Source organism: Laccaria bicolor, genomic scaffold, assembly GCF_000143565.1.
Source record: "Laccaria bicolor S238N-H82 LACBIscaffold_13 genomic scaffold, whole genome shotgun sequence".
In the NCBI taxonomy this organism is placed as follows: Eukaryota; Fungi; Basidiomycota; class Agaricomycetes; order Agaricales; family Hydnangiaceae; genus Laccaria; species Laccaria bicolor.
The window spans coordinates 236,072-258,659 of NW_001889884.1; the positions used below are offsets into that span (position 1 = coordinate 236,072).

The 22,588-nt window shown below is 47.0% G+C and overlaps 8 protein-coding genes across 8 annotated transcripts; 5 read left to right on the forward strand and 3 right to left on the reverse strand.

The window, feature by feature from the left end:
* Positions 1-2,384: 2,384 nt before the first annotated feature.
* Positions 2,385-2,555, reverse strand: LACBIDRAFT_298014 (uncharacterized protein; the record flags this gene model as incomplete). The annotated part of the gene is made up of 1 exon (XM_001881574.1): positions 2,385-2,555. One exon carries the CDS (start codon positions 2,553-2,555, stop codon positions 2,385-2,387), a length of 171 nt encoding a protein of 56 aa, XP_001881609.1.
* A 27-nt stretch (positions 2,556-2,582) lies between these two features.
* LACBIDRAFT_298015 (uncharacterized protein) lies at positions 2,583-5,894 on the reverse strand (the record flags this gene model as incomplete). Its single annotated transcript, XM_001881575.1, has 8 exons — positions 2,583-2,626; positions 2,684-3,390; positions 3,441-3,552; positions 3,606-4,195; positions 4,248-4,393; positions 4,444-4,785; positions 4,835-5,596; positions 5,646-5,894. 8 exons carry the CDS (start codon positions 5,892-5,894, stop codon positions 2,583-2,585), a joined length of 2,952 nt encoding a protein of 983 aa, XP_001881610.1.
* Positions 5,895-6,255: 361 nt separating this feature from the next.
* Positions 6,256-9,044, forward strand: LACBIDRAFT_298016 (uncharacterized protein; the record flags this gene model as incomplete). The annotated part of the gene is made up of 4 exons (XM_001881416.1): positions 6,256-6,528; positions 6,579-6,862; positions 6,916-7,331; positions 7,381-9,044. 4 exons carry the CDS (start codon positions 6,256-6,258, stop codon positions 9,042-9,044), a joined length of 2,637 nt encoding a protein of 878 aa, XP_001881451.1.
* A 261-nt stretch (positions 9,045-9,305) lies between these two features.
* On the reverse strand, positions 9,306-11,875 carry LACBIDRAFT_298017 (uncharacterized protein; the record flags this gene model as incomplete). Its single annotated transcript, XM_001881576.1, has 3 exons — positions 9,306-10,579; positions 10,627-11,632; positions 11,681-11,875. 3 exons carry the CDS (start codon positions 11,873-11,875, stop codon positions 9,306-9,308), a joined length of 2,475 nt encoding a protein of 824 aa, XP_001881611.1.
* Positions 11,876-12,044: 169 nt separating this feature from the next.
* Positions 12,045-12,410, forward strand: LACBIDRAFT_298018 (uncharacterized protein; the record flags this gene model as incomplete). The annotated part of the gene is made up of 2 exons (XM_001881417.1): positions 12,045-12,066; positions 12,118-12,410. 2 exons carry the CDS (start codon positions 12,045-12,047, stop codon positions 12,408-12,410), a joined length of 315 nt encoding a protein of 104 aa, XP_001881452.1.
* A 1,545-nt stretch (positions 12,411-13,955) lies between these two features.
* Positions 13,956-16,803, forward strand: LACBIDRAFT_327546 (uncharacterized protein; the record flags this gene model as incomplete). The annotated part of the gene is made up of 14 exons (XM_001881418.1): positions 13,956-14,152; positions 14,209-14,516; positions 14,611-14,840; positions 14,890-15,236; positions 15,292-15,730; positions 15,786-15,861; positions 15,918-15,939; positions 15,975-16,104; positions 16,157-16,179; positions 16,231-16,301; positions 16,359-16,574; positions 16,610-16,651; positions 16,677-16,717; positions 16,771-16,803. 14 exons carry the CDS (start codon positions 13,956-13,958, stop codon positions 16,801-16,803), a joined length of 2,175 nt encoding a protein of 724 aa, XP_001881453.1.
* Positions 16,804-18,217: 1,414 nt separating this feature from the next.
* On the forward strand, positions 18,218-20,961 carry LACBIDRAFT_327547 (uncharacterized protein; the record flags this gene model as incomplete). The annotated part of the gene is made up of 10 exons (XM_001881419.1): positions 18,218-18,358; positions 18,822-18,846; positions 18,988-19,263; positions 19,316-19,385; positions 19,434-19,635; positions 19,685-19,814; positions 19,868-20,070; positions 20,126-20,309; positions 20,369-20,612; positions 20,781-20,961. 10 exons carry the CDS (start codon positions 18,218-18,220, stop codon positions 20,959-20,961), a joined length of 1,656 nt encoding a protein of 551 aa, XP_001881454.1.
* A 629-nt stretch (positions 20,962-21,590) lies between these two features.
* On the forward strand, positions 21,591-22,588 carry LACBIDRAFT_298024 (uncharacterized protein; the record flags this gene model as incomplete). The annotated part of the gene is made up of 5 exons (XM_001881420.1): positions 21,591-21,673; positions 21,724-22,022; positions 22,080-22,152; positions 22,209-22,394; positions 22,450-22,588. 5 exons carry the CDS (start codon positions 21,591-21,593, stop codon positions 22,586-22,588), a joined length of 780 nt encoding a protein of 259 aa, XP_001881455.1.

Consider the following 22,588-nt stretch of genomic DNA (forward strand, 5'->3'; position numbering starts at 1 on the left):
ACACTACAAACTTTTTTAATGAAAAAGCGCAACACTACAACTTTTGTAGTCTCAAAAAGCGGACACTACAAACTTTTTTAATGAAAAAGCGCAACACTACAACTTTTGTAGTCTCAAAAAGCGGACACTACAAACTTTTTTAATGAAAAAGCGCACACTACAAACTTTGTAGTCAAGATAACCTTTTGACTCTAACCCTAACTATGTAGTCTAAGTCCATGCTTTTGTAGTCTAAGTTCGACTTTTGTAGTCTTTTGTAGTGTATTAGTAAACTTTGTAGTCTAATTTCGACTTTTGTAGTCTTTTATAGTGTATCAGTAAACTGTGTAGTCTAAGTCCGACTTTTTTGTAGTCTATCAGTAAACTTGGTAGTCTATATCTGATTCTTATAGTACAGGATGCACCTTCCTTTTTTGGTCATTTTTCCCACGATACAATAATTGTAGCCCTTTCTTTTAGCTTTCTGAATATACTGAAATCATGTTATTTGGTTTTGTTTTTATAGAGAAAAACACAAAAAAAAAAAAACACGATGCTTTTGAAATTCCTTTACCTAATATCTCCACAACGGGAGCACTTCAGAACATAATTCAAACAGATTCGGGAAGCTACAGTGCAGGGCTACAACTTTCGTTTTTGACCATTTTTCGTAATTGGTCATGTGACCACCCTCCAGGGAAGCCCATTGCATGGACCCTGACATGTGGGATACATTTGAAAAATTGCAATGAAATATCCAGGGATACATTTGAAAATTCACAATGAAATACCAAGGGTATCTATTGAAAAATCACAATGAAATACCCAGGAATACATTTGAAAAATCACAATGAAATGCCCAGGGCTACATTTGAGATTTTGCAATGAAATACCCAGGGTATCTATTGAAAAATCACAATGAAATATCCAGGGATACATTTGAAAAATCGCAATGAAATGCCCAGGGTATCTATTGAAAAATCGCAGTGAAATACCCAGGAATACATTTGAAAAATCACAATGAAATACCCAGGGATACATTTGAAAAATCGCAATGAAATGCCCAGGGTATCTATTCAAAAATCGCAATGAAATGCCCAGGGCTATATTTGAAAAGATTCGGGCAGCTACAGTGCAGGGCTACAACTTTCGTTTTTTGACCATTTTTCGTAATTGGTCATGTGACCACCCTCCAGGGAAGCCCATTGCATGGACCCTGACATGTGGGATACATTTGAAAAATTTCAATGAAATATCCAGGGATACATTTGAAAATTCACAATGAAATACCCAGGAATACATTTGAAAAATCGCAATGAAATGCCCAGGGATACATTTGAAAAATCGCAATGAAATGCCCAGGGCTACATTTGAAATTTTGAAATGAACTACCCAGGGTATCTATTGAAAAATCGCAATGAAATGCGCCAGGTATCCATTGAAACCTTTCAATGAAATATCCAGGGATACATTTGAAAAATTGCAATGAAATGCCCAGGGCTACATTTGAAAAATCACAATGAAATATCCAGGGCTACATTTGAAAAATTGCAATGAAATGCCCAGGGCTACATTTGAAATTCTGAAATACCCAGGGTATCTATTGAAAAATCACAATGAAATACCCAGGAATACATTTGAAAAATCGCAATGAAATGCCCAGGACTAAATTTGAAATTTTGCAATGAAATGCCCAGGGCTACATTTGAAAAATCACAATGAAATATCCAGGGCTACATTTGAAAAATTGCAATGAAATGCCCAGGGCTACATTTGAAATTCTGAAATACCCAGGGTATCTATTGAAAAATCACAATGAAATACCCAGGAATACATTTGAAAAATCGCAATGAAATGCCCAGGACTAAATTTGAAATTTTGCAATGAAATACCCAGGGTATCTATTGAAAAATCGCAATGAAATGCGCCAGGTATCCATTGAAATTTTGCAATGAAATATCCAGGGATACATTTGAAAAATCGCAATGAAATGCCCAGGGTGTCTATTGAAAAATCGCAATGAAATACCAAGGGTCTCTATTGAAAAATCACAATGAAATATCCAGGGCTGCATTTGAAATTTCGCAGAAAATGCGCTGGGTATCTATGGAAAATTCACTATGAAATACCCAGGCCTACATTTGAAATGCCTTTCAAAAAATCCTAAGCATTATAGATATGGCCTCTAGGCTTAAGTCTAAGTTATAGAAATGACCCTCTAGGCTTGGGTCTAGGTTATAGAAATAATGTGGTAGCCACTAGTGATATAAACTAACATCTGCATGGGGCGGGTTCGTTCCATGGCCTTCAGTTGGCGGGGGGTAAAGAGCATGTTGAGATAAGAGAATCGAATGCAGTGCTTCATCGATCTTATAGAAGCCGACAAACAAATAACAACAATGACTTTAAATAGCGCCGGAAAGTTGACATTCCGATAAGGCTTGCACGTGGAATCCTCGCCACATGGCTGCTTGGCGGGAAGCATAGCAGCGCTTACCATCGGCGCTTAGATCCCTCAGACCTTCCCAATATACTGCCCGCTTCGTAAAATACCGCATCGTCCACTTCATTTCCATCGGAACCAACTTCGATTCCTCCAGCCATCAGTGATATCTCGCTTTGGTCCGAAGATAGTTTACCCGATATACTGCCGAAGTTCATAGCAGATAAATAACAACAATATTTAATGAATGCAATGACTTACATTCTTCCATATGCACATCATTCTCCGAATCACCGTGTATATTGAACCCCCAAAACCAGGGGATATCTTTGTTCCGAAAGCCAGGTTTATTGGGGTGAGATATATTCGGAAGGAGATGAGTATCAGCCTTTTTGATTTCCTTGAAACAGGATAAAATGTCTTCCGATGCGGCTAGATGCTGTAAGGCCCATCGGGCTTGACCATAAACTCGGAGGTGATGTGCCAGATTTCTGTCAATGGCATTGACTTGATCATACGACCGGGTCTTTCCCTTTTTGCTTTCTTCGGTGTTGATCTTTTTTCGGTAAATAAAAGACTTGTGCCCGATGTCCAGCCAAATAGATGCAAGTGCATCATTAGCTTGTGCGACCCGCAAGTCAATTTCTCGTAGGCGAGCCCCCTTCATCGTTTGAGGGAGAGTTGCAAAGCTGGAAGGTACGATGATCTCTCTATATTCGGGGAGGCTATTATCATTCTGAGGTGGGTTGACCTTTAATTGCTCGAAGTCCTCGTCATGCTCATACTCGTCCATCGTCGGTGGGACGAAAAAACCATCGGAAAGATTTATCTCCAGATACAATGTTACCGCCTCTTGCTCGAATATGTCCAGCCCTTTTATAAATCTTTGCCGACGACGTGCGAGCTCGAGTTTCTGCTCCGACGTCGGCTTCCTGCCCATAAGCCTGGCGAATCGGCTGAGGGTAAGCCTTACGGTAGGGTTAGCAGACCATGTTAGTTATTATAACTAGTAACGTACTGGGTTTCTTGAAGTTTGATCCCCGTACCAACCCAAAGCGAGAGTCCCACATTTTGCCGGAGACCTTGTTCTTGTGCCATGAACTCAGCCTGTACTTCCTTCTGTGTCGGCACTGCAATTACCATTAGTTAACCCTAACCCTGGGGTTTACGAAAGGTGACAAACATTTCGGGGCTTTGGCTTCATATATATCCATGGCCGACGGATCCAAAATTCGGCGAGCCTGTGCGTCGTCTTCTTGTGAATCCCAATCGTTCAACTGCTCTTTGGAAGCGGTCTCCGATAATTTTTGCAACTCTGCTTCGGCCTCGGGAAGTGCCTTCTGAATTCGCTTCCATCTTTTACAAAGCGATGATACCATGTTAACCAGTTTCTTCCAGTTGTTGTCACCCATGTGGGCATCCAAGACCTCCGTCTGATGAGCGAGGGTCATGGTTCTTGATATTCTGCCGACGTGATTGAGAGTGGACCATAACGTCTCCAATATTTCACCATCTGATTGTCCTCCGCCGATAATAAAAGTTGGCGAGAACCTTGCAAGACAGACAAGCTGATGTCCGTGAATGTGAAACAAGCCGATACCAGGAATTATGATTAGCCCGGGATGAACCTCAAGAAACGGAGACCTTTCCACCCGCTTTCGGAAGTTTACGAAATACTGGCAGTTAACGTCATAAACGACGAGGCATTGGGGAGCCTCGGATGCGCCAGTGTTTTTCAACGCTTCGCAGAATGCGTAATCAATATTCATCTGTCTGATATGCCATGGCTCAATGTAACATCATCCGATAAACAGCCGAAACTTACCGTTCCCCCTTCTGAAAATCGACCACAGCCCCTGGACAATAGCAGCCATGCCGTAGGCAAGCAGCGGCGCCGAGGCCAGTCGAATCACATCCTTTGTGAATTCTTGATTTATCGTTCACGGCATGATGTTCATTGCAAGTCGGTTTCTGTTGTTTCATCAGCCCCGGGAAAAGGTGTAGGGTTAGGGTCACCGCACTTCTTTAATCTCTGGAGCTGTGGCCAGATGGTTTGCATATCGGCTTCTTTCTACCATATAGCCCTGACCGGATTTTAACCAGACGTCGTCTTCAGGGTGCCGTTGAGCTTTGTGATTACATGTGAAATTGCCATCGAGCACAAATCCCCGTGTATACGGCCATTGTTCCTGGTCGTCTTTCCAATTATCGGGAAGATTTGTCCCAGGCTGGGGACATGCGGCGCAAAAGAGAGCCAGGTCACCGGTCTTTGGATCTTCGGCTTTGTTCCCGAAGCCAAACCACTTATACTCCTTAATAACCCTCCATTGCTGGCTAGCTCGCAATAGCTCGCGATATCGATCCTAACATAGGGTTAGTGCCAGGCCAATCTTCTGAGGACAAAACCTGTACCTTCACCAGGTTGGGAAATGCTTTGCATGTCATCTGCTGAAGCTTTGAGAAGTAATGAAGTGCCGATGTTTTGCATTCGAGGTTCTCCAAAAGGTAGTCGTCAAGCGCCTGAAAAGAAAATGCCGTTCGAGGAGTATCGGAGGTGGATGGAAAGAGACCCATCCGTAGAAGTTGTATTTCTTCGGATGGTGCACCGGCACATGTGCAAAAGGACGTTGGAAGCTGATGGACTCCATTGATATGGACATAGGTAAGTACTCGATTTCCATCAATTGTGGATACTGGTGGGTCAGGAACTTCGGTGTCATTGTAAAGGCCCTGGGAAGTGTCGTCGGCAACATCCTCATAGTCTACCTCTTCGTCGTCGGGTTCTGTCACCTCCAATTGCTCAGGTTGAATAACCTCCTGGTTCCAGCCCTCGCAGTTAATACAATCTGTGTCCGATGCATCCCACCGTTTCCCGGGACAGGGTACACCATTGTGGCCGAGATGTAAAATTGATCCGGCCTTCCATAACCAAGAAGGTGAGAAGTAATCCCCCGTCCAGTATTCAATTCTATGAAAGGGATGTCGTCTATGAGTAGTCCTGCAACAGTCAGTACATAATACTGGACTGCCCAAACAACAGCCACATCTCCAGGTTGCTACCCGGCTTTGACATATTTCACAAGTTAAGCCTTCTGGTGGTGCTTCCCGTCGGAGTACCTCATCAATATAAATCCGACGACGTCTCTCCCAGCCTCTCAGATAATCATTAGTCGTCTGTTCCAACGGTTAGCTGTATTACTTCAAAGCTTGAACAATAACCCACACTGCTTCCATGGTTTGGAAATATGTTTGGTGTAAATTCCATGTATTCTTGGCCATTGGTCTCAGAGTTTAACTCTGATGCTGGTAATGCGGTATGCCGTTTGGTTGGAGACTTTGAGGGAGACTGCGAAGGAGAGGGTGAGACCTCGTTTGGAGGAAAAACTGTGACGGGTCGGAAGCCTCTCCGGTTCTCGACGAAGTTTAGATGCTTCAAGGAGCCGATGACATTGCGACGTCTGTTGGAGGCCATTGGGATGTTCTGGGAACATGATCCAGATGTTGTATAGTTTATATAACAATCTGAGGATCTGATGGAGGGGATAGAAGTCTCAATAATTAATATAGACTGATCTTCTCACTTCTCATGGAGTTATTACGGTGGTGGATGCTTTTTATAAGAATATCTGTTCGAGGACAGATCTGTCCGAGGAATGCTTTTGTGTTAGCAGTCTGAATAATGCTTTGCATTGAATTTGCATCGAAATCATTCTGCTTTTGGCAACAACATGGACTAATCCAGTAACCGCGCCTTTGTTTGTTTGGTTCATCCCTCTTGACGTGGCAAGAACATTATCCTTTATTGGACGACCATCTCCCCGGATAAATACCCAATGGCTACATCCTCATCAACTTCTCTGATACCGAATGCTTCTGATTCTGCTGCTGGGGAAGACTTCTCTGACCCAGAAGTTGAAACCAACGAATACACTGCGGCAGCTCCGTATGTCTGGGAGACGTGGCAGACTGAAATTTTAAACCACTATCTTCCATTTTACAAAGCCAACAAAACTGTCAAACAAAGGACCGCTCTGTTGAACAAGACATTTCGGAGGATGCAGTCGAAGAGGGACATTCCCGATTCAGATGTCTCCGGTCTCCGCAAGGTATGTAGATCCTGGACGGCAATTACCTTAGTGCTTACTTCAGAATTAAGGCAATGCGGCAGTGGTATGGTCTCAAGGCCAAAGTTCGGCAGCCGAAGCAATACAAAATTCGGGGCGTCAATTGGAACTTTCGGACCGTGGCTGCCTTGCTGAAGAAAGAGGAAATTAAGCAAGCAGAAGTGGAACTCGCCGGTGGCCAGCCTGTAAAATTTGGCAGCTATCAGGCTGCGTTGAATAATGTTTTGGGAAACATGGATGAAGAGGAGCTGAATGGGCTGAAGGTTACAGCGGCGAAATGGAACGCCGCAGGACCGCCGGAAGAGGAGAAAAATTGGTAGGAATTCATCGGCCTCATTGATGGTCCGAGTACTTATCTATCCATGTCAGGCTGTCTGTAAAACATGCCCCGAAGTACGCCAAAGCCTTCGCCGAAAAATGTTTCAAACAGCTTGGCGCATGGGTCCTTATCTACTGGGGGTCTATGGATACTGATGGGGGCCTCGTCTCAGCAAGGTTTGATTTTAACAATGAGCTGGGAGGGGGCACGGCCTACAAGGATATGTTTAATGATGCTCCTGTAACGGATAGAACTTGGGGCAAGTATTTGGAGAGGGTTTATAAAATGTCCGAAGAGCAGCCGATTCTACGTCTCCAGCCGAGAGGAGCCCTAATGGAACTTGACGTGGATCAAGATGGAGAGCCGATAATTCCCGAAGAAGTGACTTGGCCTTCAGATCTCACGGGAGAAGCAACAATCAAGTGGCAAAAGGCACTGCTTCGGTCTTACCTCGGTGCCCATTACGGTATGTTCTTGCTCCCCTACCATTGGAAGCCTACCTGATTTGCCGGAAGCTCTGGCAACCAAGGATGGAACTCAGCGTGTTCCTTGGACCAATGTTATAAACGCACCGAAAGACTTCATTTCCGCCGAATATTTACCAGGTTACGAGTCTATAGATAGGGAGCCATCGCATCTCACGGTTGTTAAGGTTCGAAAGCTTTTGCGATTTTGGTTAGCAAGGCAATCATCGGGCTTGGTAGCATTTCGGTGGAAGTTGGTGATGTATGCTGGTGAAATCGTCAAAGCCGAACCTCCGAAGAAGGGCTGCAAACCATCCGACGACTTGACTCGGAAGAGGGGGAAACAGCACACTGCCAAAGGTCGGCCGAAGAAGAAGTCGAAGGCTTCGGTGGATTTTATTACCTCCGATGACGATCTATCTCCAGCGACAACTACACGAAAGAAGATCAAACCTCGACCAATCAAAAAGCCGAGGGTTGTTGACGAACCCGACTTGGACAGTGGGGAAGACTTTGACTTCAATGGCGTTGACCTTTTCGCCTTTTCGGATGACGAGCAGATCAATCAGTTCGGTGACAGGCCACTGAAGGAAAACAACACTGGCGGAACCTCCCAGGAACCAGATTCCCTCTGGATGGCCTTCACCAACAAGCTACCCGAATACAAGTGCTGGTCGCCGGACCGTATCCAGACTGAATTCCAAGTCTTTCGGGGCTGGGCAGAATCCTCAGGCCTGTTCCAAGCTAATGGCAGTACCGTCGGAGGCGGTACTGCCGAACAGGCGAATGATCCAGCCACCGACGATTTCAGAGTCGCCATCACCGATAAACCTCTGGTTGCAGGAGACAAAGCCCTAACCGAAGATAAGCAAGCATCTTCGCCAAATCACCACGCATCGGCTCCGAATCAGCTCAATGCCATTTCCTCTCCCTCCGATGAAAGACCCTCCGACGAAAGGACAAAGAACATCCAAAAAGATGCCTTTGCCAGCAGCCTGGCTAGCACGCTTTCCGATGCAACTTTGTGGATTTCATCGTCAATCGGGGCTGGCGGTTCATCAATAGCCGACGCTGATATTCCTCGTTCTACAGCACCGACGGATGTAGTCATCCAGATGAATCAAACAAAGACCAATGATTACACATTACCAGCAAGGAATATCGATAGTTCTGTTGGACCAATGGCTAAATATTCTACACCCCGTCTCAAAGATCTTTTTGATTCGTTTCGGCAGCTTGCCGCCGCCGGACCATCAGGAGATGCCAACGTCGGTCCAGAAGTTCCGAAAATGATTGATGTAATGCGGCATACCCCACAGTCAGTCCCTTTACTTCGGCCTGCGGTGATCTTTGAAAGGCCTGCTACACCATCAATGATGTTGCCATCGGCAGTAGTGCCATCGCCGGGATTGCTGCACATCGCATCCGACGAAGGCCATCCGGCATCAGCTGCTCACACAACCCATCGGCTGGCGGAGAGCCCAGCCAATACTTCCTTGCCTGTTGGTGGAATGGGTGGAATGCAGACAAGAAAACGAAAGGCAGAACAGGAAGCACCCGGAACCTCAAAAAGGGTTACCAAGCCACCAAGCAAGCTTCCAGTTGAGGTGGCGAAGACAATTGAACCGAAGCCGACGAAAGGTAGAAAGCCATCTGGCGGATCTGGGAACCCACCCAAGAGAGGCCGAGGGAGGCCAAGGAAAGCTGGGACTTAGTCATTGTAGCCTAGTATTTAGCATTTCGTCGGACCCACTGTTTCGTCGGCCATTAATCGTAAGACTGGTTACGGCTTCGTCGGATTGGATTCACTAGTTTTGTCGGTGCTATTTGTCTTGCCTCCTTTCCAATCCAAGGCATCCCAAAAGAAGATCATAAATTGCACCAAAAAAATATTACAAGGTAAGAAAAAACATTGAAGTCGCAAAATGATATATATGACATGAAGAAAAAGAAGGGGCCATGCCGCCGGCGATAGTTCAAGCCCCCTCGCTCTGCTCACCCTTCTCAGCTTCCGGCTCCCTGGTCGAATCAGCTTGGTTGTCACCTTGGTCCTCACCCTGATCCACCAAGTTCATGACCTCGGAACTGGGTGGCTTCGGAGTGACTGCTTCGGTGATGGGATCCAACGATGGGCCAACGTTTTTCATCGTCGGCGTCTCCCTCGTCGGCGTCTCCCTCCTTGGCGCATGGTCAGCCTTGGCATTGGTGAACTGTGAGGAGTACCTGTCATCCCCAGTAGCTGTCAGAATATCAACCGCTACCTTCAGTGTGGACTCTAACTTGGACATCGATGGGACTGGTGCCGATAGCCCAGCCCAGCCCCCAAACCTTTCGGTCGTGCCAGCCGACGACTGAGGCACATTTCGTCGGGGTAGTGGAGCAATGACTCGAGCTGACTTGTCCTCGCTGGTGTCGACTTCCTCAGGTTGGGCAGGTGTTGCCGAAGGGACTGGAGCGGAGGTGGGAACCTCTTTCGATGGGCCAGCGGTAGGCATGGCGTTTGACGGGCCGGCGGTAGGGACTCGTGGAGCTGAAGCCAATCTGTCCATCTCCCACCGACGTCGTTCCATCTTTTCCTCGTACTCGCCCCTATCACCCTTCGTCTGGGCAAATGCGGCGGTGAGGAACTCGAAGCTGAGGGCTTCTACACAGCCGATCCTCTCATCTAGCTTTCGGCGTTTGAGTTCAGAAAGGCGACCGGCGATGTTGGCAGTCTTACGATGACCTTCTTGAAGGTCTTTGTTGACATCGTCGATGAAGGTGTTGAGGATGACCTCCATATTGGAGGCCACGGCTTCGACTTCCTTCTTGTCCTGGTACTCCGACGCGATCCTCTGCTCCATATCGATCATCTCTCCCCTGATCTCGTTTAGCCCTCGATCGACGGCGAAGGTCGCATCCCCCCCATCTACCGCGCCTCCAGCATCCTCCAGATGTTCAATGTGTGCCGACAACGCGGCCAGGACCTTGGTAGTCAGGTCTTGCTTTTGCTGGAGGTCTGAGATGGTCGCCTTGTGGATCTCCACTTGTTGCTCCAACTCAGCGATGTTCGTGTCTTTTTGCCGAAGGCTCGTAGCCGAAAATGCGTCGATGCGGGAGTTGGCATCCCGGAGCTTCACCGTGAGCCTTTCAAGCTCGCTCATCTGATGCCTTTGGTGGAGCGAAATGTTGTCCAGCCGATCGGTGAAGGGATCCGATATTTGGGGCGGGGTGCTAGACCCGTCATCGAGGCCTGACAGGAGTGCGTCTCCTGCTGACAGTATAAACGACTTGAAATAAAAAATAAAATCAACTTACTTGGAATTTCCTGGTCATGTCCAGGCCGTATGCTTCCCTCTCGAACGGATTCACTTCTCCGCCTCCTCACCCTGACACTTGGCTCAGACTGTCCCCTGTCCCCCGCGAGCTCCCCAATCGACTTCGGTGGAATTGGTGAAATCCCCTCGAAGTTGGGATTGCTGAATACCGTCATCTTCTCCCCGAGAAGATGGGTTCCAGTCAACTTGGATCCCGACGGCTTCAATCCCGACGAAGAGGGCTTCGTGGGGAGGGTGGGCTTCTTGCCCGATTTCTTCGGCTCAGCCTTTTTCGCGGATTCCCCCTTCTCACCGCTACCCTTGGTTGTCGATTCGCCTTTCTCACCCCCTCTACCCTTGGTCAGACTACACCTTTCCTTCTGCCCGTTGCATCGGTCACAAGCAGTTCGACCTGAGACACTGAGGAGACAAACTTGCCCCGCATTCCTACATGCCTGGCAAACCCCATTTGGATGAGGCCGCTTTGGGGTGGAACGATTGCCACCATCACCTCCCTCATCCCCGGAATTCACCTCCGCCGCGGACTTGATCCTCACTCTCTTCGTCGCCCTCGTCAACCTTTTCTTCGGCCCCTCATCCCACTTCTGCTCTTCCCCCTCCTCCCCCTCCTCCTCGTCTTCTTCTTCTTCTTCTTCTTCTTCTCCTTCCACCTCGGCGTCCTCCTCCTCCTCCAATTTACGTTTGGCTCCTCGGGTGGTGTGCTTCGGAGTTTCATCCATGGGTGTCCCAGTCTCACGGCCCTTCCCCTTCGCATTCTCCTGAGGATTAGATGGTTTGGTGACGACTTCGGGCTCATCGTCGCCGGGGGCATCCCATGCGGCGAGGAAATCTTTGTAGATCGGTTTAGCAGGGGGTTCGGCGATAACTGCCCAGTTAAAAGAGCCCTCTTGAATTCGGAGGGCCTCTTGAAGAATTCGAACCACGAGGGGTTCAAGGTCGGTGGTTTTGTCCTTCCCCGTCGTTTTCAGAGCACTAATGTAATATTGCTACCAGGGGTTAGTGTTGGTGCAATTCATAACTACCAAGCCACTCACCATCATTTGCCGCATCATTACCTCCTTCTTGAGCCTATCAGAGGAGTTCGCCTGGGGGTATTCCCCTTTAAACCAGTTGACGATCTTGTCGGTGACTCCTGGGATTGAGGCAATGATGCCTTCCGCTTGGTACACTGTCATCGGGGCTTCGCCGTATCCTTGGGGAAATTGGAATTGAGCTAGGCGAGAGGGCATGGTGGAGGTAGGGAAATATGAGAGGAACACGACTTGGATGTTGGTTGAAGATAAAGGAATCACCGTGGGAGTAACGAAAATCAACATTGCCTATTTCGGATTCATCACGTTTGTTTCGGAACTTTTGGAACACCCGCATCTTGCATTGTCCATTCTACTTAGCCAGCTGATGTCTTTCCCCACAAGTTCAGGTAAGTCGCCGAAACTCCAAAGTCACGTTTACTGATAGTTTTTCATTACAGACGACTTGCTCAAACAACTCGCAGATCGAGCCGATCTACAACATACCCCAGCCGAGGGTTTCAACAACAAAGGCACCACCTCGTCTATCGACGCTCATGCTTCTCTTCCAGTGGCCTCGTCATCGTCAAATGCGGGGGGGAAATCTCACTCCTCGTGGAATAAACAATCCGTAAGTTGCAATCCGCTTTCAAGTCAACTGCTGGATTTCAATTTGAGCCGAAGATGGCCTTGCCTGATGCGGGAAGACTTACCAATCCACTGGAATACGCCCGAATCGCCCACAGGGTATTGAATCGGGAATATGAGGAGGGTTTGAGAGCTCGAGATGCTCTTTTGGATGCAATGGCACACGTAGAGGATCAGTTGAGGCAGTTGGATACTATGATCATGCTGAAGGAAGAGGAGCTTCGGATCGAAGCAAGGATTGAGAAGGCGGAGAAATCGGCGTCGTAGTAGTGACCTCCCCCTGTCTTCGGATATATCTTTCGGCCTACTTTTTCGTCGGACCAGCATATGATCACGTGTTAAATAGCAATTGGGCCCAATGTTGCGGGATATTTTACAATTGGGCCACACCATCGCACCTTAAGGTAAAAGCATGCATTGGGCCCAACTTTATTCAATAGTGTTTAGATAGCATTGGCCCCATTGGGGTAGCTCTATGGTACATAGGTACAATTGACCATGTGGAGTACCATTGAACTATAATGTAACGTATGAGTACTTGTGCGAGATCTACTGACGGTACTGAGGGCACACGCCGAAAAGTGTCAATATTGCACTGAAAACCGCCATCGACACTGCTAGTGTCGGGCAGTGCCCTTGCAGCGCTAGCCACTCGCGCCAGTTCGTAAACAATGGTAACGTGTATCTCACACTTAAGTTCCTTAAGTTCAACGTTCATCTTGTGTTCATCCCTACACGGGTCTCCCCATTCTAGCGCCTTGCCTCATTCTGCGTTACTAGTCATGGGTGGCCCCCAACGTTCTCAGCAACCGACTGGTAGCTACCACTTACATCATGTACTCCTGAGCTGTACCATAGAAGTTCCTGCTTAGCTACCGTGAATGAAATGAAATGAATTTTCATTCATTCACGGCACCTGTTTCATTCTAGATAATTTATTCTGTTTCATTCATTCCTGGCGACTGTTTCATTTTTTTCTTTCATTCCACCAGGGCAACTGTTTCATTCCTTGCTTCATTCTTCTCAGGTGCCTATTTCATTGTTAGAGCTGGGAAAATGATTATGTAATTGATACAAAATATTTAAGTGCCTTATTTGGCAACAGCATGCCTATCTCATTGTGTATTTGAGCCTCAAATGCAAAAGTACCCCCATATGGCCTCCCACACCACTGCAGTAGGGCACAACACATATCAGGCATAATTGTATATTATTTCCTTATTTAGATGTGTGTTAAAACATCGAAATTGTTGCCTGAAAGAATGAAACAAAAATGAAATAACTGCCTGGAAAGAATGAAATGAAAATTCCATGGCAATGAATGAATGAAAAAAATGAAACAGTTGCCAGGAATGAATGAAACGAAAGAATAAAGCAAAAAATGAAACAGTTGCCATGGTGGAATGAAATAAAAAAATGAAAGAGTCGCCAGGCATGAATGAAACAGAATAAATTTCATTCTTGTCAGTAGAAATGAAGAAAAAATTGAAATGAAATGAAATGAAACAAAAAGTATTTCATTCTCGACGGCAATGAATGAGAATGACTTGGAATGAAACAGGTGCCATGAATGAATGAAAATTCATTTCATTTCATTCACGGTAGTTAAGCAGGAACTTCTATGGTACATGCCAGGTTTTACATGATGTAAATGGCAGCTACTAGTGAGCAACCGTATACGGGAGTGCTTGGCAAGGTGTTCACAAGTCCAAGCAAGCGACGCGCAAAGAAAAAAACTACAACACTTGCCAAGCATCTTGGGCAAGACAAGAAGATAAACGATCTAAGGAGGAAGTTGGAGATGCTGCAAAACACTCGGCCTGATACGACAAAGCAGATATCCCAAAAGTAAGTAGTCTGCTGCAGTAGACTCGGATGGGCAACTTACACAACACGGCACGCAGGGACGAGTCTATGACGGAGGTGGAGCCAATTCCACCCCCTGTTCAAGGCGATGATCAATTTGAGGCGTACGGGGACGTACCAATCGACACCGACCTACCGAGCAATCTAACGCCGAGCTGTCCAATGGATCTGCCTCGCAAGGCGCGTGGAGTTTTGCCTAACAACGATTCGCACAAGCTCTTCAACCGGTGGAAGCACGTTCTACCCTCCCTCGTCAATCCACTTCCGTCGCACATTTCATCAACGATGGGGAAAAAGTGGGAGATGCCGAAAGAGGTCAGATCTCAGTGTGGTCACCCTACGTCGTGTGAGACAAAGAGGGCAGATATACTTTGCTTGTTGTTGAGTAGTACGCTCTATTTTTCATCATCTCACAACTTTACCCTGACGAGATTGTACAGATTTTGAAAGGGTCAATGTTGTCTCTTGTCAATGTCAAGACCTACTCCAAACATTCACGCTCAATGGTTTCTTTCCCACGTCACCCACGCAGCCTCGCGTTGGAATTTCGATTGAACTCCTCGACTTCTATCAAGCCTTGTTCGAATGCTCCTGTGATGCCGTTCAATCTGTAGCAAGTGCGCTTCAGACACATTATGAACGTCGTGGTTTTCACTATCGAAATACAGCGGTTCGTAGCACTTTTTTTTTCGGGCCAAAGCTCTACTTATCGTGCACAGAGGGAAGTGGTCAAGGATCCATTCCGTCGTTGTATCGGTCACGCCGTTCAGTGGTACGACAACATGCGAGGCCACGTGAACGACATCGTCGAACAAGCCCTGAGGTCAGCCGATGAGATGGCGAGAAATATGAAGCTTTCTCAGTCACTCTCGACACCATCTCCTCCATCTCCTTCCCTTCGATACAGATCAGGGAATACAATTCCTCAGTCCCCCTCTCAGCGAGCTGGATTAGTTGGCAGTTTGTCAGCTCAAGTGGGTAACGCTCGTACCGAATGTGCGAGAATCCTTCAACAACGATGTCCTGCTTGCTTTTCTACTACCATCTATGGACGTACCGGGAATCAGTGAGTACCCCCCTTCACTACATCTGAAGCTCAACGTCTGAGCCATGCGATCTAGAGGGGCGGACTTCGTGGTTAGCACTGACGGTAACTTCAGTCAACGTCATATGGCGTCTGCTGGGGATTGCCCCAAATTTTATGAACCATCCTATTTTCTCCCCAAGGAGTTCGTTGATAATGTTGGTGCTCGGATTGATGCTGCTCGACCCAAACGACGTCGTGGCCCTGTTCTCGTCCCTGATGAGGCTGTTGATCAGTGCGAGAGTGGCCACATCGCTGGCAAAGGAACCAACACAAAACAATTTGATGACGGCGGTGTCATGGCGCTGATATGCCGCCATGACATTCCACTATTTCTTGTCAACATTGACACGCCAGGTGAGCAGCAGAAATATCCGGTAGCGCTGGTGGAGCATCTCTTCACCTTGATTCCGGATCGTGCAACCGTCGCCATTCTTTACGATGTTGCTTGTGTACTGGAACGCAGTCTACAGAAGGTGTGTTCCAATCACCCCCTCTCATCGCTCATGAAAGCTCATGACATGTAAATAGTTTGACTTCTTGCCTGACGATATCCTCGCACAAACAACCTTCGGCACCACAGTGCTATGCATGCTTACGGACATCAGTAAGGTTGGTGGGATGTCCACGGTTCATTTGCATTTTGATCTTCTCACTGTTTAGCATCACACATCCACACATCCACGTGAGCATGTGAACGCTTGCATACCTGATACCAAGCACACCGCCAACCGTGACACGCCGCATTCTGAGAAGATCATCCCACAACCAACACCACACGCGAAAGCGACTAGGCTGTATTGCAGCCTCTGAGGATGTGACGAGAATTGGGGCATTGGTTGTAGCCTTCGTGAGTTGAACCACCATTTCTAATGCATCACTTTACTCATTGCTTGTCATAGACATTCCGTATCGTTGAAGTTCGGTGATTTGTCCACGGCCGTCACTCAGTTCATGTTCTTACTAGATGCTGCAGATGCCGGGGATGCATGACAGAGGTAGCACAAGAAGTTAGACATGTATGTCTAACAGCCTTCAATGGAATAGGTATGTTCTTCTCGAGATCCTCACCAACAATTGATCTGATATATTTGGTTCTTAAAGGGTGGGGTCGGGGCCACAGGGTTCCACCATGTATCCACGCCTTCGCGCTTGAAAGTCAAGAGATTCTACCGGACAACACACACCCGCGCTTCGGAGGTTGCTCGCACCTTGTCGTCCGTGAGGTGGCCGCTCAAGCAGCCAACCTTATGGAAGGCGTCCTCAATAAAGGATCATATCCATACTGCTCTGCAGAATGTACCATTTGGTGCTTGCGCCGTCAGTAGCACTACCCAGTAATGACATGTATTCAGAATGGTCGGACATCGTGTTACCTATCTTCCCGTTGAGTGTAAGTATGTTTCCAAATTCTTTTCTTAGAACAAATAGAGACCGTCGAGACCAGAGATGGAATTCTTGAGGTGAGTTTCGAGATTCACAGAAGAACAATTGTGAATGCTCACTGTTCGTCTAGTGCGCCGCTTCACCCTGCATGAAAGCCGTATAAATTCTGCCGGCATTTCCAACTCCAACCCCAACTCCATCTCTATCTGCCCCACTAAAGCTTTTGCATTGCGTCTGTCTCAGTCGACCGCTATGGATGTCGACCTTTGTACATCAAATTCGGGTGATGGCTGCAGAGGCTCCTTCCCCTTCAAGACTTCACCTGGACTTTGCGCGAAGTGCCAAAAACTCGCTACGCTAAAGCATCAGTAGAATCACAAGCTCTTTCACTTTCACTTTTGGCCTCTTTCACTTTCAGAAGCGCTTTTACTTTCACTTTTGGCCTCTTTCACTTTCACGACGCTTTCATTTCCACTTTGAGACCTCTTTGTGATAGCTTTCTGGCTTTCAACAGCTTTCACCTCTTTAGGAATTTAGACAGTGGATCAACATATATGTTAGAAGGCTACTTTGTGTGCATGATGATCTACATACTTATTAACGTAAAAAGAGTTGGAGGAATCTAAGGTATTGGAGGGATTTGAGAGTGAGGACAAAATATTCGTAAAGTCCGTTGGAACTCCGACATCATGTGATAATGTCGAATTCTATTTCCTTGAACATTGCACCACTCTCCCTTCCCATTCTTTTTCATTAGTGGTCGACGTCGTCCAGTCTTGGGGTATAACGTCTGTCTTTTTGTAAGTTCTCTTCCTCATCTCGACAAACACTCCCACTCACGATCAGTTTGAATCGCAGCTGTCTCTTGCATGCCAACCAGCCATCCTTCATAGCAACGCTACAGGGGGCACCATAATGCCAATCCACAAAGCTCATCACCCACCACAACCGCCATAACCACTCCCCCCGACAACATGCTGTCCTCAAGGGTTATCCCCATTGCCAGAGGGCTCACACAGGCTTCGTCGGCGAGCCTATTGAGGGCTTGGTAAGGCTTTCTTTGTTACCTCTGCTGAACAACGTCCTTATACCACTCGTATCGGAGTCTGAGATTTCCCAGTCGTCAACATCTGGATTGGAGCTCAATAGTACAGGAACGGGCATAGGCGTGCTGGAAGTTGACGAGCGTTCAATGCCATGGCGAGTCGCAGAATTTAGGTGGTGAGGGAATGTGGAAACGGTACGCTATGCTTCATTTCTCTTTCTTCTCTTTGCCCATCATCCCACGTGGAGCCTGTGACGTTTCTCCCTCCTACACATCCCTGCCATTCTCCCCTGGCGATTTCCATCCCTCGTTTTGTCACGCACCCCTCTTCTACCTTTTTCCGAGCTCTACTCTAGTCCAGAACTAATACCCATCCCAGGCCGTCATCCGTGCTCACATCCAACACAGTTCACGTGAAGGTGCTTCACGGCCTGCATATACCCAACCATCTTCGTCCTCCTCATTTGTGATTTGGTTTGAAAGCTGACGAAGAAATACCGACCATCGAAACCGACAGCCTCTCCTCCTCGACATGCTTGCATCTCACAAAATTACCAACGTCAAACTCGTCCGGCACATCCACTTCTTCCAGGACCCCTCACAAGCTGCAGCGCAATATGCCGCTCAAGCTATCATAGGCAAGCACGCCGATATCCTAGGGCTGATTGAAGGTGTTCGGCGTCAATAGACTACTTCGGCGATGGTTCTCCAGGCCACAGTTTGATATTGCGTTAGCGGATCATGATGAGGATGGACTGGAGGGTCACGTCGTTCTAGTAGTAATCAGCACCATTGTTTTACAAATATTAGAAATCTATTTGCTTTGAACCCTCTTTCAAACCCTCTTTAAGTCACCTTTTGAAAAGCTGTATCTTTCGTGGTCCCTTTTTGGACCACTTGCAGCCCCTTTTGTCCCTTTTGAAAGCCGAAACCGCTTTTGAAAGAAAAGGGACTTGGCTTCCAAAAGCGGAAACGCTTTCACGCTTTCAAAAGCGGCGAAAGCGGCTGAAAGCGGTTTTGTGATTCTACTGATGAGCCTGACTCTGAGGAGTATGTCACTTGGAGTGTAGGTCTTATTTCGTATAATCACTGGCACTGTTCTGAACACGATCACAGAAAACGAGACAGTGCGATAGCTGTGGACTTGTGTGGAAGAATCTTGTGAGTCCCACTTGTGGACGGTGCGCTGGCCTACTGGCCAAAACAATAACTGGTAGTGGTCCAAACCCCCGTAAGCATTTCCAGATTGGCCGGCCACGTTCGCTGAGTGATGTTGATGATGTTAATCCTTTACAGAAGCAGCCGACCTTATCCAGACTGCTGTTACCACCTCACGACTCGCTCGAGCGCAAGCCTTCGATGCACGTTTGAATAAACAGCCCGCACCGAACCCTCCAGCCATTCATACAACCGCTGGACTGTCGACTGCCCGAGTCAACAACACTCCAACTGGCGAAAACAAGGTTTTCATCATAGTCGAATGCCGCATCAAGAGCAACCAGAAACGAGAGCAAAACTCAACCGACGCTGACTGCGGTCGCTGGGGCAAGCCATGGTCAAAGGAAGACTACCTCACAGGTAATGTGTCTAGCCAAGTTTACGGAGCGATTGCTTATTCTATCGTTTATAGAGGTTCTTGACGACTCACTTGTGACGTTAAACTCACATTGGTCCAGGCGCTATGGGATGGAACTTACACGGTAAGTGGACCTTCCTTGTCACCGTAAATTAATTTCTCACTTCATTAGGGACGAGGTTGAATTCCGTTGGGCGGGCAATAAACGTTTCTTGCCTGGTACTGTCAATGACCAGGTGGGAAATGTGTATAATGCCTATATGACTGGCGACATGGGCCTCTATTATGCGTCTAATGAGGCCAGGTCGAAGAAATCTACTGCGCCGAAAAACCAATATTTTATGGCGCTCGAGCTTTACATCGATAAACCACGGGTACATCTTTTTTGTCCTACTAAGTAAATCTGCTAACTCTAGTTTTAAGTTTATCCAGCGGCGCAACAATGGCGGCAGTTCACCTGACATATCAAAGTCTATTTCTGTGCGAAAGCGCAGTGCCACAGCTACATTGCTTACTGGTGAAGACATCCCCCAGCAAAAGCGCCATGCAGGTGGTCAGTATACCTTGATTTGGCAGTAGAATCTTGTCCTAATACATCAACCCTAGGCTCTCTACTCTCATGCTGGGTCCCCACACCTCGGTCTACCTCCGCAAATGTGTCTGCGCCTGTACAGCTCATCAAAGTGTACGCCACTTGTGATTCGAAAACTGGGCAAGTCGAAATTGTTTGGCTTGAGAATGCAGAACCCGTAGATGGATTTCTAGGGAAGGAGGTCCTGGCTTCTGGAAGTACCAAGAACGTTTACCAAGTGAGCGACGTGAGCTTAATTGTCTGTGTGACTACGACTGAGTCTCGTCTTCTAGCTTTCGATGGGCACAGAGCTTTTCGTCGCTAAGAGGTTCTTCGAAATTGGTTCCGATAGTGAGATTACGCCCGCTGAGAACGAGGAACATTTGAGAAGCGAGCTTGTACGCTTGAAGACTGTGTTCTGGATGCTCAACAAATTCAAGGAACACGCAAAGGCGAATAGTGTAGAGATTGCAAATGGTAAAGGTCTTTCGGTATCCGCATTATGCTTTATTTATTTTGTTACTCAGACATTGTAGTTTCTGAAGGCTTTTTGGTAAAGGAGGTTGGTGAACCGTCTATTGCCTCAGGTCTTCTGGCCTTCGAGACGGATTCTGCAACCTGGCTTGTTGAGCCTCGCCGCACAAAATCGGTCGTGAAATTTAGTGGAACTCTGATTCGTCCCAGTCATACAGACAAGGTCGGAATAACGCTTGTAGCGTTTGCCCACTTCTCCTATGAATTCAGCCAGAAACAACTCGTTTTTGCAGATATCCAAGGCAAGTACCTCATGCGCTGAGTTTTCCACCCAGATTACCCATTCTACACTCTAGGCTCCCCTATGAATATTAATGGCCGTGATACCCTTGTTCTCTTTGACGTTATGTCACATTCTCATACTTTGTATGTAATATCATTTTTCTTCTTACTCTTAATGCTAATCTGCCACAGTGATTCTGGTATTGGAGACCATGGACCGACGGGGATCGAATCTTTCTTGGAACAGCATACGTGTAATTATGTGTGCAAGGGGCTCAACCTCACTTCTTTTGGCAAGAGCGTAACAACTAAAAGCCGCTCGGAAGGCGAAGGCGAGGATGAGGATGAGTTAGATCAGTTGGATAAAGAGTAAACGCTCACTCCTGCTGCCTTACATTTTTGTCTACGGGAAGGAGTAATTTACGGTAGTCTGTAGAATTTCATCTTCGGGACTGCATTCTTCGCACAAGTATCCACCTCTTCGAAATGAATTACCTGTTGCCTTGTTATCGTATGAGCTGCCTTGTTATCGTATGAGTGCTTTATCGGTTTAGACCCCTAAATTGACCTTTAAAAGCCCCTCTGCGGAATGGACGCACACCATCCTCCCAAATCCCATTCTGATATCCAACGGTTATGCCGAACAATCCAACTGGCATTAACGGTTACGGCAAGAAAGACTGTATGTTTGACAGACCATATGACTCATGGCTTCGCTGATCTTCATTTTGTACCCACTTAGATCCGCCAGACGATATTCTCTCTGCATCCCTCCATCAATACGCAAAGGAGCGCCTCACTAATGCTCAACGCCTTGAAAGGCTAACCGCTGAACATGGGCACAACATCAAGTAAACACGCTTCGTTCTTGTCCGCATCATACTTTTGACTCATCGTTCATGTCACAGAAAGTCTCGCCTTGCCGAGCTAAATCTCAAATTTGGCGTGCCAAATGTGTGAAAACCTCCCCCAACAGACATAGCAACTCAGGCTGTACTGGAAATGGTAGCGGAGGATACCGCACAGACACGAGGAGTGGGTACCATCTCCACTCTACTCAGCAACGAGGGGATGTTGCTTCCTCGGTAAATTTTTCTTGCAGTCGGTTGTAATTGTTCACGAAACCCTTATTCAGAGATTTTATTCGCAAAACCCTTTCAACATATGCCCCAGATGGATTATCTCATCGATTCCCCGGTGCAAATCGAGTTCGAAGGTCAGCTCTTGTTGCAATTGGTCCTAATCACCAACATCATGCCGATGGCCACGAAAAACTGAACGCGCAGGCCTTGGGTATGGGTGGAGTTGGTCTTAATATCTACGGTATAAAGGATCAGTGGAGTTCCTTTCTCCTTCATCTTGTCGTTCTTCCCAACAATCGGCTTGCCTCCACTATTGGACATGTCTATCTGGACTGTGTAAAGAAATACGGGGGTAATTACCAATTGTCATAAGTTCAATCAATATGCTGACGGCGCTGCATCCTTAAAGCGGTTTGTATTACTTTCATCGTGGATAAAGGCTCAGAGACTGGCTACATTTATGCCCATCAAACTGGGCTCAGGTAATTTCCACATATTGTTTGATTTCTCGTTCTTACAAACTCTCTATTTCCATTAGGGAGACCTATGCTCCTGATATCGACAGCGACCAGTTTCCTCCAGCCCAACATGTCCGAAGTGTTCATAACACGCCGATCGAGGGGTTATGGCATTGGTTTGTCACCTTGTTTGGCATTGACATCAAGGAAGTCATCCAACAAGGGAAAGTCACTGGCATATATAATCCTGGCAATCCTATTCACCCGTGCGTTGTTTCATTCATGTTGTCGCACTCGACAAGTTAAACACCAGATACGCAGACAGCTATTTAACTGGATCTGGCCGCAAATTCTTCAACATCAGCTCGACAAGTTTGTTGAATATTGGAACAATCACAAAATACGGTACCAGAGCACAAACACATATGACAGTGACCCTAGCCCTTACCTAATGGACTAA